Source organism: Phaenicophaeus curvirostris, chromosome 5, assembly GCF_032191515.1.
Source record: "Phaenicophaeus curvirostris isolate KB17595 chromosome 5, BPBGC_Pcur_1.0, whole genome shotgun sequence".
NCBI lineage: Eukaryota > Metazoa > Chordata > Aves > Cuculiformes > Cuculidae > Phaenicophaeus > Phaenicophaeus curvirostris.
Genome location: NC_091396.1, coordinates 18628687 through 18652990, shown reverse-complemented (window position 1 = coordinate 18652990; position 24304 = coordinate 18628687). Strand labels below are relative to the sequence as shown.

At 41.0% G+C, this 24304-nt stretch overlaps 1 protein-coding gene across 15 annotated transcripts in view; it reads left to right on the top strand.

Annotated features, from left to right (window-relative positions):
* The window catches only part of BRSK2 (BR serine/threonine kinase 2), a 327332-nt gene that overhangs the window by 151410 nt on the left and 151618 nt on the right, over positions 1-24304 (top strand). For all 15 annotated transcript variants that reach the window (XM_069857785.1, XM_069857792.1, XM_069857790.1 and 12 more), the window contains exon 2: positions 11587-11681. In XM_069857785.1, coding sequence (XP_069713886.1) covers positions 11587-11681 — 95 coding nt within the window. The remainder of the gene's footprint in view (positions 1-11586; positions 11682-24304) is intronic.

The following is a 24304-nucleotide window of genomic DNA, read 5'->3' as shown; positions in this document are numbered from 1 at the left end:
GGGTTACGCTTGTATAGTGTTTCTGTGGGATGCCTGTCTTGCCAGATGAATGTTATTCAGCTACTGATGATTCTTGTGTTCAGAAGAGACTCTTGCGTACCCCACCCTGGGCAACTTGGCCATTGCCTTTAAGTGCGAGTAGCATGACCCCAGAGTACAAGTAAAGAATATTACAATAGTTTGTAGTCATTTAGGAGGTCATAATACAAAGCCAAGGAATGTAAGTGTGTGTAGCGTTCCTAACGACAAGACAGTATATTCTTGTGCTCTTTACAGGCAGTATCCCTTTAGGCCAGTGGCTTTGCAGAAAGTGATATGTGATTTGTTTAATGCCATTATTGCTGGGTAGTACTTTATTGTCTTAGCACGTTTATCCCCTGTGTATGTCAGGACACTGAACAGGCACAGCAATCTCAATTATTTCTCAGCTGCCTTCTCTTCTGAGCATGAATGGCTCTTGAGTCAACACTAAGCTCCGCTGTGGCCATTGTTTGTAGACTGCGCTGTGTTGTGTCACCTCCTTGGAGAGGCTGGGAGGAATATGGCTCTTCTCAGTCAGTGGGAACTGGGAGTAATTCCAGGGAAGCCAATGGGATCACACTAGGGTATGTGCAGGGAAAACCAGGTGCTCATGTGGGAGTGTGGTTCTTGAGGAATGGTGTTTTTAACTTTGGCCCAGACTTTGTAGCTTGTAAGGAGAATGATGCTTGTTGCTCTTCTGTGTATTTCAATGTAGTTGTCTAGACTTGCCCTTTTTCACAAGGTGATTTTTTTGATTGAACATTCCTGAGTCTTCTGACACCTCATGCTAACTGTGTGAGAGAAAGCAATCAGAGATAAACCTGGGGACGAGATTCTCTGGTGACATCTAGAAACCTCACCCACTCTTTATCCTTCTTTTATTGTGGTTTTGGCCTTGAATTAGTGTTTGTGAGGAACTTAATTTAAGGGCTTTATGCTCATACTGAGAAATTACCAGTCTGAATAAAGGCAGAACTCTTTCCTGTGTGGGGGTGTGGTGCAGTAAAAGGTGCCATAGATTCAGGAATAACAATGCCTGCAGTTTTATTTTGCCTTAGTGATAGTTAACACATACAGGGAGGTGTAAACTTTGAGAACAGCTGGTTCTAGCATACAAGCTCGTCTACAGTCAGATCTTTCAGCACTTCCATCTCATTCACTACAGTAACACCCATTAGAGGGAGCAAGTTTTGGAGAGCCATAAGCTACTGATGAATAACTTAGTCTGCAAATTCTTGAAACAGTCGAGCCTTTGCATTGAGTTCTGTGGGCTTTAGGTCAGACATATGGGGTTGTTCATCATCCTCTCCAGTGAATTCTTTCAGAAAAGAAAAATGCAGTGTGGGATCTTCCAGGAACCCAGGCAGGGATTGTTGCGTAGAAGTCCTGGAACAGAAGCATGACACAAAGATGTGTTTTGACAGCACAGTTCTCATGCCACTGCCCTTCTATAATCACTGGTTCCTGCCTGAGTTTGAAATTGAACTCTATTTCAGGACATACTTAACCTCAGCCACTGTGCTATGAATTTCTGAGTGATAAAGCTGAGTATCAGAAGGTGGGTTGTGGTGTGCATGTTTGTATTTATCCAACAACCATTCTTCTGAAAGAAAATCAGGTTCACTTTAGTTTCTTTATTTTTTTTTGTGGAGGGACATCTGACCGTGCTCTCTAGGTATTACATTGTTTCTCATAAAATTTACCTTAAATTAATGAGGTGCTCGGGCCTTTTTTATAACAGTCTATTGACTATGACCCCCTGCTTTCCTCTCTCTGTGAGGAACACGATGAACCAGCTGTAGGGAAGTTGTACTACGTGAGCAGGCAGCTCCTGTTATTCTTGATGTAGAAGTCGATAAGTGCTTTCAGCTCCATGCTGTGACATGAGTCATTATTCTCACATTAAAGGAAATACTTTTGAAAATTGTTTTTTTAATATGTCCATTAAAATGATAATAGTCTAATTTTTCTGACCTTTAATTCTTTTGCTCCGACTTTCCTTTTTGTAAGCCAGAAATTGGTTTTCAAATGGCCTTTCTTCTTATTGTCCTAAGCCAAAGGCTTGGGGTTTCTTATATGCAGTATGAATGAGAAAACATGGTATTTCCTACACTTTTTACAGAGGAACATATTGCAAAATAGAAAAAGCAGTCTGTTAGAGTTGTGTCATGAGATCTTTGCCCTCGTAGTTTTATAATGTGTGCAATCCACTAGGGAGGACAGGAAGCACTTAAAACATTTGTTCAAATTGAGACTATGTAGGCTTGTGTGTAGGGCTTTAGGAGTCATGTGAAAACACTAGAATCTTATTAAAATCATTTCTTTCCATTTTACCCTATGGAGCTGTGTTCTGTAGGCCCGTAAATCTCCTATTACAAGTCCCCAGGCCTTCCACCCTGTTCTCCTGTCCCTCCAGTAGCCTCAGGGTTGCTCCCTCTCCATCACCTCCCCTGTTCCCTTGTCTAGCCTGCAGCCAAGGCAGTAGAGTAGGGCTCTGCTCAGGAGTTCATTCTCATGCTGGCTGACCAACAAGGCATTTTCTTTTAGCCAGACTGAATGTCTGAAGGCTAATCTCTATCCTTACTTTTCCTGTACGAGGGTGACTTACATGGTCTGTCTGTAGCTAGCTGCTGAATTTTGTATGACCTGTTACTGAGGGATCACTGTTGAATTTAGTGGTTGTTGGCCGGTGGGATCCAAACTTCTTGGATGTGGAGGGTGTGTGGACAGCTAGACATGCAAGGTGTCTGTATTAATCTTGATTCACTCGAAGCCACAGTATTTTTTTTAAATAAATATTCCAGATATCATGCTTTGAACAGGAACTCAAGAAGTCTGAAACTATAATAATACGAAATGCATTAGCAATTCAGAGAAATTTGGACCTGGGCATTAACTCAACTGGATTTAAATTCATTATCTTCTTGTATGTGATAACACAGTAATGTATGGTAAGAGTGTGTCCATGTAAATAATGGAATGACATTAACATAAGGATCTCACAGTTTCGGAAGTCTTTCCAAGATAATGAAGTCCTTTCAGGCTTTGTTGGATGCTGTTGACTGACTACTGGAGGAAGAACCAAATCCAAGAGGGAAATACAACTCAGATGTTGGGTATGCTCTTTGGTAGATGCTGGTTGACCAGCAAGACAGTGTGCTTACAGGCATGGACTGGCTGTAGCACGTGTTGTCTTCTGCAGAGGAGAAAGGAGAGAGTAAGCTATATGGAAGAAAACTTATGGAAGTCGTAAGCGAACCACAGAACAAAAGGATAAAATTGCAGAGAATGTTAGTGCAGGAGACTGTGCAAGGAGACATAAGAAGCTAAAGACCATGGGTGTAAAGGTGTGGGAGAAAACTGTAGGTGTTATGATGTAGCAGGGGAAGTAGGAGGTCTATAGATGTGATGAGGATCTGTTGGGATGGGATTGGAGATCTCATTAGGGAACATGAGGAAGATCCAGGGGTTTGTGGTGGACAATGAAATGAAATTTAGAGTGTGGATCTGCAAGAGATTGGCCCCTATTAGTTCTGCTGAGTACAGAACAGTTTGTCCTTGGAAAAAAATCTGCAGATGTAGAACAATGTATGTAGTGTCCATCCAACACATTTCTCCTCTGGCTGTGTATGGGCCACATCCCACTGCCATCAACAAGCCCTTCTGGAATTCGTGGGAATTGGGATGCATTGCATGTACTTGTGACCTGCTGTTTGGTGACTTGTTCATAGCATGAGTGCAAGAATGCTTAATCCAAATCACTTCTTGAGGCATTACTGAAGTGCAGCATATCGGCAGTCAGTGAAAATCCTGTTAGGAATCTGTCAGCGGGTGATTAAGAGGTGTCAGGGGGCAGAGTAAGCTATATCAGCACTGAGCTGGGTAGATGAAGTGTTCTGTGGTGAGCCTAATCTTGTGAAGAGCATGACCTCTGTCTTCCACATAAAGGTTTTCCATGGTAACCCCTCTTCTTAATTAAGTTCTTAATATACATATACTCTAGCTGAAACAATCTTGGCTGATGGGAGGGTCAAAAGGGTGTGAAGATTTCCCGATGGAGGGGGGTGGAAAAGTGTGTTGAAGAAGGGGAGATGTCAGAAATGAGCATAGAAAATGGGATTAACATCATCTGAAAGCATATATGAAGAGCAGTTTATCTGCTGTTTCCCCTCCTCCTTCCTCACCTCCTCTTTCTCTGCTGTGCGGTGTTCCTCCCTTGGTTGTGCATTAATGGATCACTGGACCAAGCAGGTTGTTATGGCTCGTTACCCAGCTGCTACCTAATTACAGTGACATATTTTCTGAAAGATATCTTCGGCAGGATAGACAGAGCTCTGCTGGCTTTGTGCTGTACCTGACAGTGGCCGTCTTTGGTCATCTCCTGACAAACGATTAATGAAGTCTGAAGGGGGACATGGATCTCATCATTCCTCAAGAAGAGTTCTTCAAGGAGATGTACAGCTCTTGGAAAGTGGGGAAAAAAAGGCTTTTGACCAGGAGAGTTGTGAGCAAGAGCAGAATTTTCCCAATACCTATCCAGAGAAGTAAAAAACCCCATGTATTTCTGGTGCTTCAATGGAAAGATCTGTTATAGTTCATCCTTTTTATTTTAAAACAATGAAACTACTCTTCTCTTTCCCTCTCTACAGAGGGTGGGGGTGCTTCTCAAATTATTTCAGATGTACACTTTGGAAACTGAAATCTACACTTCTCCCATGGCAGCAAAGCTTAATCTCTCAAGTGTGTTTATATGGAAACAAAGACTTGTTCTGAAATAGGAGCTCAGCCCACTAGACATCAGAAAATGCTGATAGATCCCACAGGACTTCAGGAGTTTGTTAGAGTTTGGCTGATGAAATAATGACATTTTACAAAAGTAGCATCCAGTGTGCTCATCAAGGCTTGTGTCTTGGTTCCCAGAGCAGGATGCATGAGTGTGTAAGATGGGAAAGAGAAGTGGGGGGAAAAGGACTCACCAGTCACATTCCGTGCTATGTTCAGGGAGCACAAAGGGTTTTTGTGAAGTATTGATTTATGAAATATTGTTAGAAAGAGACCAAGATAAAAATCAATAAAGGTGATGTTGGTTCTGTGTGTTTTGATCCTGCTGAGCTTGGAGGATGATCCTACCATAATCTCTGAGGCATACAGTGTAAGCCTGCTCCTGATGGGCTGCTGCATATATATGTATATGTCTGTCTCTTGTTCTCTAATATTGGGCATATGGATCTAGTCATATCTGAGCTGATGCATTGTCTTCACCAATCTCTGAGCTTAGGAATGTCCCTTCGGCTGGCCAAGGCAGCATACGTTTGACAGTGCTTGTAGCTTAGGACAGTAAATCTAAGCTATAGCAATTTAGCGTGCAGCTTCCCTGTGCTCTGAGCTGAGGTACGTGAATCTCAGCACCAATGAACATCTTCCATGCTCCTGTTGAGCTTTAGTCCTGCTGTAATTGGTTTATTCCATTTAGAAACAGTTATTGCATGAGACCTCAGAACAGCCTTTTAGCCCTAGAATCTCTGTGTAGAAAAGCCCATGGTCAAATTATTTCATTACCGATGTGAGTAGCTTCGTCCTCATCCTTTTAGATTTCTAGACAACCCTATATCTCCTTTCCCCATATGCAATTATAAATTGATATGGTATAATTTGACTGTCACTTGATATAAGGCTCTGTTTATTTTAAACACAATAATTAGAGGTAACAATTGTTATAGAAAAATAAACATCTGTTCAATGAGAAGACGGAGTAATTAAAGGCAATTATTGGTTTCCATAAGTAGGATGCTCAATAATAGTGTTCTTTCCAGTGCAGCTAAGAAGAGGTAAGATGTATATTTTAGGCTACCAGAAACCTATGCAGTAAAAGAATTGGGAAACGAAAGGGAAGCTATTAATAAGACGTTATCTACAGCTTTCTTTCCAGATTGTATTTAAGATGCACTTTTCCTGACTGTAATATGTAAAACTTGCGTGGGGTTTAGATCCCTTTCCAGCATTCTTTGTAGGGATTAATCAGTTAATCCTGCTACAGCCCTTGCAAGGTAAGCGTTATTATCCTTATTTTATAGCTATTGAAATCATATTGCTGTGGGCCAGATTTTAATCCATTTTCCACTTTTGTAGATCTAAAGCAACTTCACTGCAGTCAACAGGGTTAGACACTGTAACTGAACTGGTTTAACCCTAATTGAAACAACAGCATTTGTGAGGATAAATGTTGAGAATAATGAGTAAGAACATTACATCTTCAGCATTGTCCTATGCTCCACTTGAGTTGTATTAATGCTTTTGTTTGTTTTAAGGGTTTGTTTTCTACACTGGCATCCTTGAAAGTTTGCAGATCTTGCAGATGCTAGTGCATGCAGTTTTCAGGAGTGAGCATCCATGAATACTTTTAAGATTTACAATAGAAACCTCCAATTTGTGGGTATAAATTACATTACTTGTATATAAAGATTGTATGTACGAAGCTTGTATACAGCAATGGTGGACACACACTAAGCTTTTTAAAAAACAGTGTACTCGAGCTTAGATTTTTGTTCCTTCATTAATCCAGATAGTTTGTTACCAGTACTAGTCTGAACCCTGAAGAAAACCACAAATGTTTCTGTCCTGCACTGCCTAGATTAACATTTGCAGATTATTCATTGACTTGAATTAATTGGCAATTAGCTAACTCAAGTTAAAGGTGTAGTGATATTTCTCTCTAGACATTCCTTTAATTGCTCATCCAGCCAAAATAGATACTACTGGCCAAACCAGGGCTTTGCAATCAGATTTTTTTAGGAAGTTTTTTGACAGTGCGCTGTTAAGTGATAAAAAGAGCAAGCAACATGCGACATGCAGATAATCATAGAATCATAGAATAACCAGGCCGGAAGAGACCCACCGGAGTCCAACCATTCCTGTCAAACACTAAACCATGCCCCTTAGCACCTCGTCATCTTCTGAAGTCAGTGACTAGTTTCCCTACTACATAAAATTATCAATACTTACAAGTAGGGCATTGGGTTGATTTTATTTTAAAAGAAAATGAAAAACTTCTATTTTCAATTGGAAAAATCATATGTATTAAATGTAGCAAATGTGCCTAATTTTTCATTCCACTTCTTGAAGCTGTTATTGGCCTTGACGTTGAAAAACAGGATAACGTGTTACTTGTGTTTAACATTTCTGAAAGACTGTGGGAGTGTTATTCATTAAGAATGAGTATAGCAAAAGTGCTATATTTAAGCAACAAGATTGTTTTACTGTTTATTAGGTGCTCTCTCTCAGAATGATAATTTATTTCAGATCCATGTCTTTGGCAGACTCCAAATTTGGATAGGATTGAAAAACAGTTGTCTCATTTCCAGAATGTTTCTTCCTTTAATGAAGAGTTGTGGTACTGGGATCACTAGTAAGGTGTTACTATCCACGGTTGTGTTCCCTCATGCTGCTATTTACACATCTGTGAAATGGATATGAAATAGCACCAGCTCCAAACACTTAGTGTTTTTTTCATTCTGTCTTAGAGAAAATTGCTACACAAAATGAAAGGCAAAAGTAAATCAGTCTTTTCCAAAATCTTGTCCTTTGCTGAAAAGTCATGGAAGTGATTGCCAGTTACAATAAAGGCCACTGAGATGACTTGCTGTGATTGGGAATTCATTGTGTATACATTGTCTCAGTTGGAGGGAAGCTTTTGTTTCTCCATCCCCACAGTACATTCTTGGCTGAAATAAAGGATTCCTCTCTGACTGCTTCGGGATGGCCTTTGCACCTGTCCAGCTGATCTCTGCTCATCACATAAGCTCCTGTCCTTTTCAGAAAAGATCTGTGTATCTTTAAGCATCTGCAGAGTGGGAATTCACAAGCAGCAAAATGCACAGGCATGGTTGTTAGCAAATCGATGCAGTATGAGGCTGTATCAGGCCTATACACTTCCCTTTGCTCTTCTTCCTCAAATGCTCTTCTTCCTTCTTTCCCTTTTGTCATCTGGTGTTCCTCATGCTCATTGGTTTTCAAATCGTGGCTTTTAATTATAAATTAAAAGACAATGTTAGCTTACACATCTTCTTGCTTTTCAGTGTGTTCATGTTTTCTTATTTTCTCCCAAACCTGCAATTATAGGGCTGGTTCTGATGCAGTTCAGTGGTTAAGATCAAAAGCAGCCCAGTGGTTGCAGCTCCCAGGATGTAACAGCATACTTGAAACCCTCACCTGTGGATGGAAATCTGAAGTGTGCCTGAAGGACTAAGCATGTGTGACAGCTGTGTGGGTGATTAGGGGACATTTCAAGTGCTTGGTTCCTATAGCATCGTAGATTCTCTGCAAGGAGTGACCAGAGTTAATTTTAACAATTAGAAAGGTTACTTGCCTACATTTGAGGGGTTACTCATGAAGCTGACAAGTTCAAACCCTGTTAACTCTGTGTGTTGGCTGGTAGACTGGCTTTAAGCCAAGCCAGTACTAACTATTCTTTTAGCGGTAGCCTCGTTTATTTTTCTTTGGGACCACACAGTTACCTGTGCTGGCCTGAATGTATAGATAAGCTTCCCTGGTGCTGGGGAAGATCATGAAACAGGTCATCTTGAGTTCTATCACACAGCACATGCAAGACAACTGGGTGATCAGGCCCACTTACCATGTGTTTATGAAAGGCAGGTCCTGCCAAACCAACCTGATCACCTTCTATGACAAGGTGTCCTGCTTAATGGCTGAGGGAAAGGCTGTAGATATAGTGTACTTGGACTTCAGTAAAGCCTTTGACACCATTTCTCACAGTACTCTACTTGAGAAACTGGCTTCCACTCTGCTGAGTAAAAAAACTGGCTGGATGGCTGAGCCCAAAGAGTTGTGGTAAATGGAGTTAAATCCAGTTGGAGATTAGTCACAAGTGGTGTTCCCCAGGGCTCAGTCCTGAGTCCAGTTCTGTCCAATATCTTTATCAATGACCAGGATGAGGAAATTGAATGTACCTTTAGCAAGTTTCCAGATGACACTAAGCTGGGAGAAAGTGTCTAATCTACTTGAGGGTAGGGAGGCTCTGCAAAGGGATCTGAACTGGCTTGATCAGTGGGCTGAGCATAGGAGGATGAGGTTTAACAAGGTCAAGTGCAAAGTCCTGCACTTGGGACACAACAGCCCCATGCAGCGGTACAGGCTTGGGGAAGAGTGGCTGGAAAGCTGCCTGGCAGAGAAAGACCTGAGGGTGTTGCTTGACAGCTGACTGAACATGAGCCAGCAGTGTGCCCAGGTGGCCAAGATGGCCAATAGCATCTTGGTTTGTATCAGAAACAGCATCCCAGAAGTTCATGATTAAAACCCTTCTATGACTCAATGACAGGATGCTTAAGTGTGGACAAAGGAAAAATAGTTTATAGATCAGCCAGGTTCAGTGGGACAGATGTCTTGATTTGAGAGCAAAACATTTGAAATAAAACCCTGAAGTGAGAGATACCAGGAGGCTTTATATGTTCTTTGGGGTGAAGGACGAGTTACAGAGAGCAGTTGTTCGTTACCTTTATTGACCTCTGAAAATAATTTGTCTGCAGCATGTTACAGTAGTGTGCTGTGCACAGATCCTGGGAGTCTAGATAGAAAGGAGTGAGCAAGAAGTGCTGCAGAGGTTGGAAAGTGTAACTAAGAGTGATGTAAAGAGTGATGTGTGGTTGTGCTGCAAGAGTGGTGTAGAGCTGTGACTTGTGCTGCAAGAATGAAGGAAGTAATTGGCACAGATTGAAACTGTGCACGCTTTCAGCAAGATGACATCAAGTAGCTGCTATTCAAACAGAACAAAGGCAAAGAGAAGAGTAAGTAAGGCTGCAGATGCAATGAACAGTGAACATAGAACCGGTAGTGCTATGGATAACATTAAAAATCTATTGAACAGCCAAAATTCAGACATAAGGGAGAGGATTGACTGGACATCACAGCATCTTCCCCAAGCTGTGCTTCTCAGCTGCCTCAGGCAGAGGACGGGCTATTGCTATATACAGTTTCAAATGGATTTGCCAGTGTGCTACGTTCTTAATTTTTGTGACTTGTTTATGTCATGGCTGAAATGATATCAGCATTTGACCAGATGAGACTGAGGAATTACGTGACTAGAGATATCCAGGACACTTGAGCCTGCCGTAAAAGAGATGTGACTGGAAGTGGTTTGAGAGATTTATTTCTCAGCATAACAACCAATGATTAATGGTTCCTAATTTATGACTAACTATGTAGCAAAAAGATGGACAAGTGTCTGCAAAAGATTGCTGGAATCCTGATGAAACTCCAGTTCACTTCACTGGGGACAGTCTGAAGTAAGACTATAGTCCCACAATGAAGAAGTGTGAAGTTCCGTGTTCATTGTTTCGCTGGACTGCAGAACTGTTGCCTTGACTTTACAGATAAAGCAACGCATTTGGCTTTGTGATTTGTGTCGGGGGTGAGGTCGTGATCTTATCTGCAGCCCACCCTAGGGTCCATGAGCCAAGCTCAGTTTTTTCTTGATGTGTGATGTCATTGCTCATAAATGTTCAGCAAAGCCCCACAGATCTCAGTGACACTACGGAGGTGCCATTTCTCCCTACTTCAGTTATAACAATTTGTCATACCTGATGTGGAGTGGGATGGGATCCAGCCTATCAGTTGTTGTGCTGCATGTGCATGTTTGTCAAAAGCTGAAGTAAGCAAGATCTCACTTGAATAGACCTACAAAGTACGATTATTCTGTTTACAAATTTTCTTGATGGTGATAGTTTTGAGAGCTGAGGGAACCATCTTAAGCTCACTGGTGGGAGATATCTCAATGTACTTTCATGCAAGTCATCAGATTTAGATAAAAATTTTGCAAAAGATAACGCTTCAGTTACATCTTTCTTTTAATTCTTGGAGTCTTGTTCCTTGTTTTGGTGATAGCCTAGGTATCCTGATCCTGCCAGGGGTATATATGTCCTTTTGCATTAGCATTTTAACAGCACTCTAAATTATTTTAGGACAAGGTAAAATAAATAGTTACAAATAAGAACTTAGAATTGTATTAGCATATGTTGATGTTCCTCCATGCCACAATGGCATTCATCACAGGTATATTAAAACAGTAAGGGAAAGCATAATTAAGTACCTTATTATGATGATTATGAAAGCTTTGGAAGGAGATAGGAAAATGGAGAGGTCGTGTTTACACTGCAGACACTTGACCATCTAGTTCTGTTGATTTCTGATTTTTTTGTTGGTGTTGAGTGTCAGCAAAAGCCCTTAGCCTAGTGCAGTTAAATTAGCAGAAGTTTACTTCTTACTGGTAGAACACACTTTGAGTGGGGAGAGCTGGAATACTACAAACCCACGGTTTTAATGATTGCAGCTGAAGCAGTATTAAGGATATTAGCAGATTTGCTGCCAAATGGTCACAAAGTGGGCTGCAGGGTCATGATTACTCACAAGGCCTTCTCTGGCTGGAGGAGGAATGAGTGGAAATTTGTTTGCATATCAGTAGCTAACTGCTGGGTGGCATACTAATAGCAAAAATCTCAACAGTGACTACCTCTAACCAATTCTTCCTTTCTTTTTTTCTCTGTTTCTCTGCAGGGCTTGTGAAGTTGGGGGTTCACTGTGTCACATGTCAGAAGGTTGCGATAAAAATTGTCAACAGAGAGAAACTCAGCGAGTCCGTGCTAATGAAGGTAATTTTCTAATGGGAGATTTAAAAAAAAAATTAAATTCTTGGCTCTGTGTCTTCTGTTCCATACAAAATTAATATCTTTAATTACATATAACAAACATCCCTGTCAGTACTAGGATTATGCAGAGTATAATAACAATAATTTAGTTATGGGGGAGGCTAGGGCAGCTGAAATTAAATGGGAGTATGCCTATGATTCCTGAACAAAATAAACGGTCAGCTGCAGAGTTGTTGCTTCTCTGCTGGGGCAGAATTGTGTTGGGCATCCACTGCTGCAGCAGTGCATAATAGTTGTGGTACATTGCAGACTGAGGTATGGAAACGTCAGTAAAAAAGAGATTTATGAGAGCCTGGTGAATCTGTTTTTTCAACACTCCTACTGCTTGCTCTGCTGCATGGGTTTGTTCTGCTCTCATGCGCTAAGGTCTGTGACTGTTGTAATTCTGTTAACAATCCACAGAGCTGTGCCACTGGAAGCCATTAAAGTGTCTGTCCCGGTGGTCCCAACGACTACAGTGTTCAGAAGAGCTTAATTCATTTTTTACGTAGCCTTGTGAAATCTGTCGCCCTACATGAGTGTCATTGTTTGATCTTGGAAACCTAAAAATAAAATAAAGATATGCATAAAGTTTATTCATGTGATTTGGTGACTAGAAAGACTAAATTCAGCTTGATGGGAGGGAACACAACAGCGCTGCAATCAACGTAATCCCATCAAGCTTTCATCTGCAAATGACACTAACAGGTCTGCATGCGGCACAGAGCACTTTATTGAGGTAACTTCCTTATAAGCACACAGAGCATGTATCTTTACACTCCTGTTTCTTGTATGTCAGCTCTTTTCTGACACAAGAAAGTACAGCAGCCTTACTATGAGCAGAAGGAAACTGGAGATTAAAGGAACGTGCGGTCAGTGAATTATATGCATACAATAGAGGTTTATTTTTATTGTGATGTGTTCAGGCTTACTTTTCTGGAATTTCATGCAAATATTTCCTCTCCTGCAGTACTGTGGATTCAAACAATGTTCTAATGCAGACTAGAAGTTAGAAAGCTAAATAGGTAAGAGAACTGCAATTTCAAAGGGAGTTTCAGCAGATGAATGGAACACAACGAAAGCAAGTAAATGGTAAAATTTGAATGAGACTCTCAACACTTTGAATATTTTCCAGAGTAACATGGTAGGAATATTTTTTAAAAACATGAGCACCTTGTTTGCTATCTGGTATTTGTATAAAACCTTTTATTTACCTCATTGATTTTCAGAGAAGGAGGCAAATCACTTAGCATAGCAAAGTGATCTCTCTGCTTTAGTTGTGTTGCATTATCTTGGTTGTAGTATGAAATCTGAGCAGTGAAATGGAGCGTCAGGCCCTTGTTTACATAGACACATGCTGAAGCATGCCATGTTTTCTATAAGATTGTACAGCGTCTTTCTCAGGACAGGACTACACATTATATTGTTATTCTCATTTTCAGACTATCCTTAGTGAGATTTTCTCTTTCAAGGATTCTGTTCTTTATGCTTAGGAGGTTGGAACAACAGGTGGGGTTGAAGTGGTTTGCCCAGTTCTCACATAAACTTGGTAACCAGATGTCTTTTCAGGAATAGTCTGTGTTTGATGGTCACAGACAGGGTCTGAGACTTCTGAGTGAATTTGGAATTCACTGTACTGTTAGCCAGCTTAATCCAGCCTGGCCAGAGGGGAAAAATACTTGCAGCTTTTGGCAATCCCAGTGTGACCATTACCAAGCATCCAGCTGACAGCTTGCTGCATCGAGTCAGCAGCCCCAAGGAAACAGCCAACAGTGAAGCCAAGTCATGGTGGTGTGGTGGCATTCCTACTTTGCAAATCTTCCCACTAGCTAATCAGTTCCAGTCGCTCTCTTTGCCAGCGGGCTGTACAGAACAGTCCCTGAAGCCAAATAATTCAAGACCATAGCAACTCTCCCAAGCCAGGCGTAGATTGATGGATTTTGCTTTAATCCGTCCTTGGACAGAAAAACTGGATCTGACAAATGCACACACCTGCTGCATGAAGCTGTAACACTGCAGTGCTGTGGCCATTTATCCTAGAGCATAAGGAAGAAGTCTGCTCACAGTCCTTTCAACATCTAAAATGACAGGCACAAGCATATCCAGCAGGCTGCTTTCTCTGCCATCACTATTCTATTTTGACTTGCTTCTTGTAGCCTTCATTTCTCCAGTGTTTTTGCAGTTTTTTATTCTGCACATTCAGGGAACTGTCCCTTCTTTCGGCAGCTGCTCTTCATCTGAGCTGTTCAGAATTGTGAGGCATTCGGTAAAGTGCTTTCTAATCATAACGTCGTAGGATCAAAATTTCTGGAGAGAAGAATTTGGAATTGAAGCAGCTGGTCTCAATTAGCAGAACTGCTGCTATGGAGATGATACACAGGCAGGCACGATGCAGCACAGGCTGCAGTAAATGTATCATCCAAGCACTTGCTGCCCTGTCAGAGGACAGGGCTGCTCAGTGCACATGCAAACCTTTTGCTTTGTCATTCCTTTACTCGCTAAGCACAGGATGGGGAGCAATGTACCTTTGCCACCTCCAGCTTGGGACTGTTTGGGAACCTGGTCTGGGGACAAAGCTACAAATGGGATTTCACGGATGAGAACAGAAGGGCTGGTTCTGTTCTGGCTTCAGCTTTCACACAACTGGTAATAAAGCTTCAGCTGGGTTTCTTCAACTGCACTGTGGTAACCCCCACTGATGTGGAGTCCTACTGCCCATGGTACTTATAGCTTGGCTTTAGTACATGTAGGATGATAGCAAGGTAGACCTATTGGATACTTTTGACTTGGGGTCCTTGAACTGACCTTGGCTTGTGAAAGCGGGAAGCTGAACAAAGAGGTGAACATCAGAGATGCAAATCAGGGTGGAGACAGCATTTAGGGGCAGCATGTGGGGTTTTGGAGGTTAACCAACCAAATGTTGCTGCTGGTGAGTGTGAGCGCGTGGATAATAGGCCTGGGCCAATCAGGTTGCTATGAGAAGCGCGTGGACAGATGAGCAAAGGTATATAAACCTGTAAGTTCCAACAATAAAGGTCTCCGCTTTTACGTCTATCTGGAGTCCGTCTCATCGTTTCATTCCCGCAAGTACACATTGGCAGAGAGATTCAGAAAGGACTGTACTACAGGGAGCATCTTGGGATTGAAATAGGGTTCCTTGGTTGAACTAGGTACCTAGTTTAATAAAGAGAAGGTTAAGACATGATTTATAGTCTGTAAATACTGATAAGGGGCATAGGCATTTGATGATAGAGGATATTACAGTTCTGGGGCAAAAAGCTTATTGGAAACTAATAGTTGTAAGCTGTAAGTAGACAGATCAAATGTAGAAATACAAGGTCTGTTTAACCACTGGATGAAGTTACTAATTGGAACAAGCCACCCGAAGCTCTGGTGAGTTTTTCCCCTGAAGTTTCCCCCCTGAACTTCATCTTAAACTGGTGTGTGCTTTTCTAAAACCTAGATCCTAGTTCAGCTTCAGCTGTCAGACTTGCAGGAGGAAATAGTTGAAGGTGGTTTCCTGATCTGTGCCATGCATTAGCTCTGACTAGATTAATGCAACAGCCTTAAAATCCATGGAGCTATGAATTTCTAATCACACACTTGAAATCTGTAAGAAGTCTCTTATCTCTGTCTGGAGCATAAAGAGCGGTGCTTGTACAAGGTAACTGCAGAAGCAGAAATTTAGGCTTTCCCAAGTGAAGTTAAAGGAGGGAATACTTGAGAGCAGCGTCTTCTCTTTGGAATACCTCATTTTCAGACTTTTCAAACAGAAGACTGTGATATTGGCTGACCTGGCTGTCCTCAGCTGCTGACTGGAGGCCTGGTCTACAGAAATCATTACCAGAATATCAGAAGAGTGTTAGGGAGAAGCTAAATCAGAGACAGAGGCAGAATCAGACTGAATAGTGTAACTTGATTTGAATTCAGTTTTGATCGTAACAAGGGCAGATTGCCTGACATTAGCGAAGCCAAACTCACCAACACCAAATCTGAATTTCACAAAATCAGGATTTTTTTCTTATGTTTCCCTGGCAGCTTAATCGTTTTCCAGCTGCAATATTTAGGTGGTTCACTATTGTTTGCTGTGGAAGTGGTGTTAAGCTGCTGTTGAATCCTACTGAATACCCCTACCATTGAGTACAAATGAAAAAAAGAAATGAGGCCATATAATTTCACCGATGAAATGTGTTTAGATTAATCTAGGATACTTATACAAAAAATTTTTGAGGTGATCATATTAAAAATAGCAAATAGGAGGGAAAGTATTTCCCTTTATTAGACAGAAGTCCCAAAGAAAGGGGTTTAAAGTGTTCATCAGACTTTCTAGGACTCCTTAATTAAAAAATACTGAGCTAACTTGCTGGTACTCATCTATTATTCTTCTGATTGATTGGCATATTGCTGCAAGAGGTGAATAACCCAGAGGACCTTGTATTCATGGCAAAAAAGATCAAAGGATAAAGGAAATTAAATCTCTCCAAAACATGTACATATCTGATACTTTTATTTTTATTTGCTGTTGGACATGCAGGTTGCAAGGTATAAATTAGTATATTCATACTTACATGGATTGTCCCTAGCACATTCACTGCATGTGCTTGTTAAAAACACACACTCTCACCTTCATTGTGGTTTATCTTTAACCTGGAGAATTACCACACACGTATATTTTTTGCACTGGGAGAGACCGGATTAGAAGTGTGTGCATGTCTGTGTGTATATTTGACAATGTGTAGGTGGTGAACAAACTGCAGGAATGATTGGCAGTTATCAAAGAGCATGAACACACAAACACACACTCACGCGCTGCCTCTGTGCCCCTAGTTTGTATTCCAGTCGCAACCCAGTTAGCACAGCACAGCTTCATGTGTGCAAGTGTCTCTTCTGAGTTCAAAGACATAAAAAAAGCACCTTGCAATATGAAAAACACGGGGAAAATGAAAGAGGCTTTTTTCCTCACTGGCTCCCTTCTGCTATAGGGAGTTTGGGAGTAGGGATCTGTTACTGAATATGTAATGTGGAGTGGTTTGTTTTAAACTGGAGCTGGTGGGGAACATTGCAAACCTGTTCACTTGTCAGCTGTTTGAGCAGTTAAAGAAGTTGGGTAATTGTATTTTGCTTCAGAGAAGAATCACTCCCCACCTCCACTTTCCACCACACCCACAAGGAACACAGTTTGAGGTATTCTTAAAGAATGAAATTAAACAGGAATCATAAGCACATGATGTACCTGTCAGAGGAGCAAACCTGTCAAGTGTGCACAGTGCCTTTTGCTTTCTAAAGTTACTATGATAACCAGCTCTGTTTTTTCCACCCTGCTTTTAATTTCACAGACTTGTGTTATAGCAGTCTGGTTCAAACATCTTTTGTACCAAACATGTCCTATCTGTAGCCTGTGTGTGCAAACACATCGATGCAGGCAGGGTACCATCCTTGTGTGGTGCCTTGGTTATACAGCAATAAATGTCCCTCATGAACCACAGCTACAGCTGGTTGAAGTCTAAGAATGCTTTTTCCATTCATTTCACTTGATCATAACTATAACGCCTGGATGGAGATGACTATTAACTGCTCCCAGAGGTGAGATGTCTGAATGTGGTCTACCATCCAGTAGGAGTTACTCTGAAAGACAATGAGAACCCCAGGTGAAGGTTCACTTCCAGGCTCAGAATTGCAGGGCTGCGGTGCAGAGTGTGAAAATCTTGAGGCTAACATCCAGAAGTTGTAACTCCTGATCAGATCCCACAGTGTTTCCAGAATTTCTAGCTGGCCAAACACCCAGATGGTCTGGGAACCTGAAGTTTCAGACTCCCTCTGTCTCTCCCTCTGCCTCTGTAGCAGTGCCACCTGAAGCTGGAGTCTCTGTTAACTTCAGATGTGAGTCATGGGTCTGGAGAGATTAGTTTGATTTTTTTTTTTAATTTGGAGCTGCAGGGTCTTTGGTGCATTCAAAACTTTACTTTTTTTTTTTTTTCTGACTCACTAAAGGTTGATGAGAACTACTAAAAAGCATTGGATTCTTGACCTGACTTAAGCTAAAACCTCTTTTAATTGACTCATTCTACCATTGTTTCAAGCAGCTCTGTTCTATTAATTAATCAGTCTGAAGAGGTACAGGATGAAACCTATCCCAGTCTGCAGGGAGCAGAGGATGCCACAGGAGAGTGGATTCTGGTTGAACCATAGATAGAATTGGCCACATTTAGGGATAGGTAATATGCTTTAGATTATGGATAAAATCGCTTCCCAAATCTTTTAACCTAAAAAGGAGTTACAGGGGCATGGTTTCTGACCTGTGCAATAGAGAGATTTTTAAGTTACACAGCTCCTTATAAAAAATAATTTTCTTTGCTCACACAATATCTTCCTTGACTGAGAGCAAAACTCAGACTGAAACTCAGATGCAGTCAGTTGCATGAATGCAATATTGACAGAATCATTTGAAACCTATATCTATAAGCACCAGAGCAACAGCACAGGCATTTTTAAATCTTTCCTCTCCCCACCCCCTATGCTGGAATTGGCTGAGTGTCTGTTGTGCCAAGATATAGTCTAGGTTTTTTTAAAGACTATTATATCCTGTTTTCATGATTCTGCCACACCAGTGCTTGCTCAGTGTCATTGCACAAGCTTGTAAATGGTTTAGCAGGAAAAAGATGCTGGGATCTCAGCGCTACAACACAGCATGTGCTTTGCAGGCTAATTTCATTAGGGACCAAGGGTAACTTGGCAAGTATGTTTTAAGTTGTTGTACATTTTCTTTTCTGTCTAAACCCTTCTTTCCTGAGTTGCAGATGAAAAGACTTTTGACTCCATTTTACACTGATTTGTATTTCACACTCCAGAATCCTGTCTGGAAACATTTAACGAGGTGCTAAGGGGCATGGTTTAGGGTTTGATAGGAATGGTTGGACTCGATGATCCGGTGGGTCTCTTCCAACGTGGTTATTCTATGATTCTATGATTCTATGATCTTTTCTTCTGGAAAGAGAACCAGCATTATATCAGAACAGTTCTAGCAGTAATGAGACAGGAATCCTTGAGTAGATTGACTGAGATGAGAATTGTTTCAGGTATCTGACACAGCATCTATCATTTAGAATAAGGACCATAAACACCATTATACTGATTCATCCCAATTAAGGAATGTAGTCCAACCATGTATATAGCAGACAAGCCATTTGAGCAGAGTCTTTTTTCAAAGATTATCTTAATTTTTTACTGAAATAACTGGATGGTGCCTTGCATTACCTTTCTGTTATGAAGCATTTCTTAGCCCTGTATTACTTGAGTTTCCCAGCTCAGATAAAACGTGTCACCTAATGGGTATTTAACTAGTACAAATGAGAGGCAAGGGCTGGCATTGTACTGTCAAGCATTGCACTGTCAAGCTAGGGGGTGCAGGCTCTTTTTTTTTGGTTTACGTTCCTTTATCCAAGGTAAGTATTTCACTGATTGTTTTTTAAATGGAAGCCAGGCCTCACTTAGTCTATCCCTGCAGTTCATGCTATTAAGCAGCTGGCACGAATTCAGGAAAAGTCTGGGAAGGCTCAGTCCCAGTGCAAGTATCTGTTATTTCCAGAGCTGTCAGATGGAGCTGAATACAATAGGCCATGGATTTGGTTTGCTGCTCTAGAGAATGTTGATCTGTCTAGTGGTAAGCTTTTAGGTATTTGGGCATTTCCTCTTTTACCAGGTGTTATCTTTGAACAGGTGCTATTTTTGAACCTGCTGCTTTGCCTGCTGTCATCCTGAAAGGCAAAGTCCATAGGTAGCATGTATTTAACATGCTGGTCAGTGCATGAAGAGCACTCCTACAGCAATAAACTGTTGTTTGCATGTTCCTGCTGTCCTCCTGTGGATGCACACACCACCCATAGAGGAGACTGCGGAGTTTTAGTTCAAGATAATATTTCCTGTCCAACTCCGAGAGAATCTTCCAGGTGCACTAATACTAAGAGAGCTCAAGCCCATGATCTAGTGGTCCAGCTACCACACAGTGACAAAATTGCAGTCATGGCATGGTTGATTTTGCTCCAGTGTGGGAGAAACAATCACTACTTTGTGAGAACACCGGTATACTTGAACCTTGCGGTGTAATATAATATGGTGTGCTCTGCTGCTGCACGGGGAGGCAGCAGCACTGGCTTGGTGCTGTGGGGGATAATGGAGATGTTACCTTAACCCTCTGCAAACCATAAGGAAAGAGAGATTGCATTTAATCCTGAACTTCTGCATCTTTTGCAGTTTTTCAGTGTGTAACGATTGCTCAGGAACATCTCTGTTACGCTATTACACACATTGCCTCTGGTAAAAATAGGGCTTTCTGAAGGCCAGATCTTTCTGAGTGTTGACAGCTGTTTAGCTCTCATGAACTTAGGCAAAAATGTTCCTAGGAAACAAGAGCTTTGAATGGCGTTAATTTTAGCATATGCTCCAGATTATGCTAAAATTAACGCATTCAAAGTCTTGTTTTAGAACATTTTGCTAAGGCAGGGGCAAACAGCTGTCAACACTCAAGAAAGATCTGGCCTAAGAAACATGATCACTTATTCCTAGTGCATACTACAGGCAGAAACATTTTTATATCACTTGCAGCAGCTCTCACAACAAGTAACTCCTCTGCATTCAGTAGGAAACTGGTGAGGAAATGTCACTGGTGCAAAGTGTAACACAAAAGAGTGCAGCTCTCTATTTTTTTCTGCTTTTAAGTTTCCTGTTGCTCCAGGAGATTCATTAGTGTCTCTCAGATGCAGGCCTAAATACAGGAAATGAATAACTACAACATGTATAAACAAGGCAGCAACACCTAGTTCAACCTCAAGTCTGTTCATAAGGTATATTCCTTTTTTTTTTTAACGGTGTGTGTACTTTAGCTTATTTTTCCAGTTCTTAATAGCTTGCGGTACACTTTAGTACAGCTCTGTATAACTAAGTAACTAAGTCTAGAAGATACAAAATGAAGAAGAGCTGCCAGAATATGCAAAATTGGAATAAGAAACATACCAGGAGGTAGGGAACACGTTACTAGTTTTCCCCATTGTATTTGAAGCTGATTTTCAACAGCGTCTGATACACACATGTAGTTGTCCCATAAAAGTTGCTGATAGATTATATTTCGTGGTGTTCTGAAAGTCCAGGCACACTGTCTGTCAGAAACTTGTCACTGTGGATCCTTTTAATAGGCTAGAATTTACTGTTGCTCTGTGGGAAAAAAATCTGGTGTGCATGTCTAGATTTCTGTGTATGGAGATGGTCCAACAGAAAGAACTTGCTATCAATAGATGCTGAATAATTTCCCCCAGCTGTGAAATACTTCAGCATAAATTTATTTTTTAGAGATTTTTTCTTCTTAAACTTCCTTCCTAATAGACTGAAATAAATCCCCTCAGTTTAATGTTCTTACCTTCTTTCTTTGATGAATTTCCTCTCTTCATTCCCGCTCCCTCAGCTGTCCCTGAATTTCCTTCCTAAATCCCTTCTGTCCTTTACTAACCTCCTGTTGTCCCTTACCGTCCACTGTAGCGTTCTCAAAGCTCAAAGGAAAGATGCACACAGTGCATAAGTGTATATTATCCTCTAGGTATTATGGATTCATTTTATCCTCATTTCCACCTCTTAAATCAATCCCTGATTTATCAAAAGCAGTAAATAATAACATCTACTTAAGAACAAATGGGTAAGATCGTTGGGTACTGGACAGAGTGGCCCACAGCTGTTCTCACAGTCATCTGGGGTCGTGTTTTCACTTGTTTTGCATATAGGGGTGTAAGTTGTGAGTTTAGCAGCCACCAAGGAGCTTGGGTTAGGGAGTAGTCTTGTGGGGATACCTAAGAGTGCCAAACCCCTCTGGGCAGCAGTGCAGTGAAAATCATAGATTTGATTGCTCTGTAGTACCAGAATATCCCAAATATAAGAGACAAGGCATCTGAGCTCTGGCCAGTAGCCTGGCAGAAAAAAAGACTGTGTTTCAAAGGGACTCACATGAAAGTCCAGCAACAGGTGGAAACGTACCTAGATAATGTCCTTAACATTAAAAAGAAAAACCAGCCCTCACTGATCTGTTAACCTTAAAGCCTTCATTTTTTAAAGAAAAGGTGCCCTTGCCCTCCTGCATCACTGAGTAAGGCCAATAGCAGTGAGCACGCTTTTAGGTAAAATCACTGCTGAAAAATGCTTTACTTAGTATTGAGGAGAGAGCAGTACCAATTACTAGCAACTGAAGACAGGATCTGCTCAGCGCTGGGTAAATTTGCTTGCTGCTTTTATACCAAGAGGGCAGATAGGCTGCAGGTGGCAGGATGGCTCAATAAACTATCACCCATTTTTTGGCAGGTACTATTGATTCAATCTCTCTTTGCATCTGTTAAGCTGCAGATGCATCACAATACAAAATGAACCAGCATTCAGACTCTCAGATGTGAAGACTGGAGCTCATGACATACTGCTTGAGGAAGAAAGAAGATATCAAGGACAAAGAAGGCTAAGCCAGATATAGGGTACAGGACTGAAATATCAGACAAATGTGTAAAATTGTAGAAATACGGGTTGTAAGGAACCTCTGAGGGTTTGCACAGTCCATTCCCTCACTCAAACAAGGACTGCTGTTGACATGGGTCAGCCTGTGTCTAGCTTGAGTTTGAAAACCTTAAGCAAATGAGATTCATCAGCCTCTCTGGACAGCCTGTTCCAGTGCTACGTTACACTCCTAGTGCCATAATTCACCCCTTAAGTCTAACCTGAACCTCAGTACAGATATGAGGAGAGAGATGGGCCAGCTATCACAGCAATTGCATCCAATAATGAATACTCTTGAGTCAGTCATCAAATAAAGACTTGGAGCAATTAAAAAAAATCTATGGGAGCTAGAAGGAAAACTTAACTGCCTCAGAGAACTGGAGAGGCAGTACTGAATGCTGCAGATTCGTGGTAGGAACAACCAATCAGTGAAATTAAGAGCCATGTCAGGAAAATTTAGCATGAAAGGGGGCAGCAGAAACAAAATTGATGAGTAAAACTGGGAAACAACAGACTAGCATAAAAGAATGAGGGTCTCAGCAGGTGAAAATAAACATTACAGCGGTAGCGTGCAAAGTATTTAGGATTCTGGTTCAAAGGCTGCTTTACTGAGGGGGTTCTGAGCCGTAAGTAGCCTAAAAGGAACTCCTGGTGATGATCACATCTTGTTTGTGGCTTGAATACCAACAAGAGAGCAACCACATTAGCAGGCAAAGGAAGAATGCTTTCTTAGAGCCTGCCTGGAGTCTGGAGAGGAGATCTCAGTGATCTGTAGGAGGGGACACTGGAAGTGGGATCACAAATGAGCACATGAGGGATGGAATAAGGACATGATTACTGCATTTCTGTGATTTAAGTGTTAGATATAAATCGAATTTTATAAAGTTCTGTAACTATAGTTTGAGGAAGAACTAGCAGATGATAGATGAGATAATGAATATATTGACATACCTTCACTGCACTTCTAAAGAGGTTTTAACAATTTCTGACTCTTTCATTTCTCACTCTCTCAAATTGCTGGTTCTCACAGAGCCTTGACCTCCATCCCCTGATACTATCTCCCCAGCTGTCCCTTTCATTACAGTTTCTATTTCTCTCCCACTTGTTTTCCAGGTCCAGATGCAGTTAGAGATCCTTGGTCCTCTCTCTTTATTTTTACAGATCTTTTGAACAGCAATACCATTCATATCATGCTTAATTTGTTCTTCCTCATTGGTATAACCTTCTGCTACTTCTGCAAATATGTTTTTCTTCTCCTGTTTTGATTCTCGGTCCTCTGTGTACCTCCTCAGACAGCCCTCCTTCTTTAAAAGTACTGTAGTTATAACCTCTCTGGTAGTTCTGTATCCTCAGACCTCAGTTCAGCCTTTAGCTGTGGTCTGCTAATACCCATATGCCTTAAGAACTGCTCATTTGCCTTCTTTTTTTTCAAAAGCTCCTGGAATTTAAACAAAACTAGAGTCTTATTTTGTGTTCATTCTTAGCCTGAAATATGGTGCCACAAATTGTGATGTCATGTCTAATGGTCTGATACCAGCTCTGCTGCTGTCAGTATGACTGAATACAGAATTTAACACAGCCCAATTTAAAGAAAATGGTGTTAATAGCCAGTCAGAATGATCAGCTCATTTATGTGCATATGCAGATATGAATTTTTGAAGTTGCAGTGTTTTAACCAATGCATATCAACAGTTTAAGCCCTATTCTTATGATGATGATTACAAAGACTTAGGCTTGTAGCACACAATGTAATGATAGAAGTAAGAGATATGAGCAGGATTGAAGAATTTAGGGCCTGGTAAAAAGATTATGTTTGATAGATTTAATGCACATATAGATGTTTAGGTATTTTAAGTTTAAAGCCTATACTTAAACCCTATAGAAATTAAGAATATGTTTAAAGGTTTTATGGGTCAGGCATATTCCTGAAAACATGTTTTCATTAATTGGTTTTGGTTATGAGATTCAGGAATCTAATGATGTAGTAGTTGGAAGATGGCAGTGGCTGCTCTATGCATCAGAATGGATTGAAGCTGGATGGGGATTTTTTAATTGATTTAGTAGAC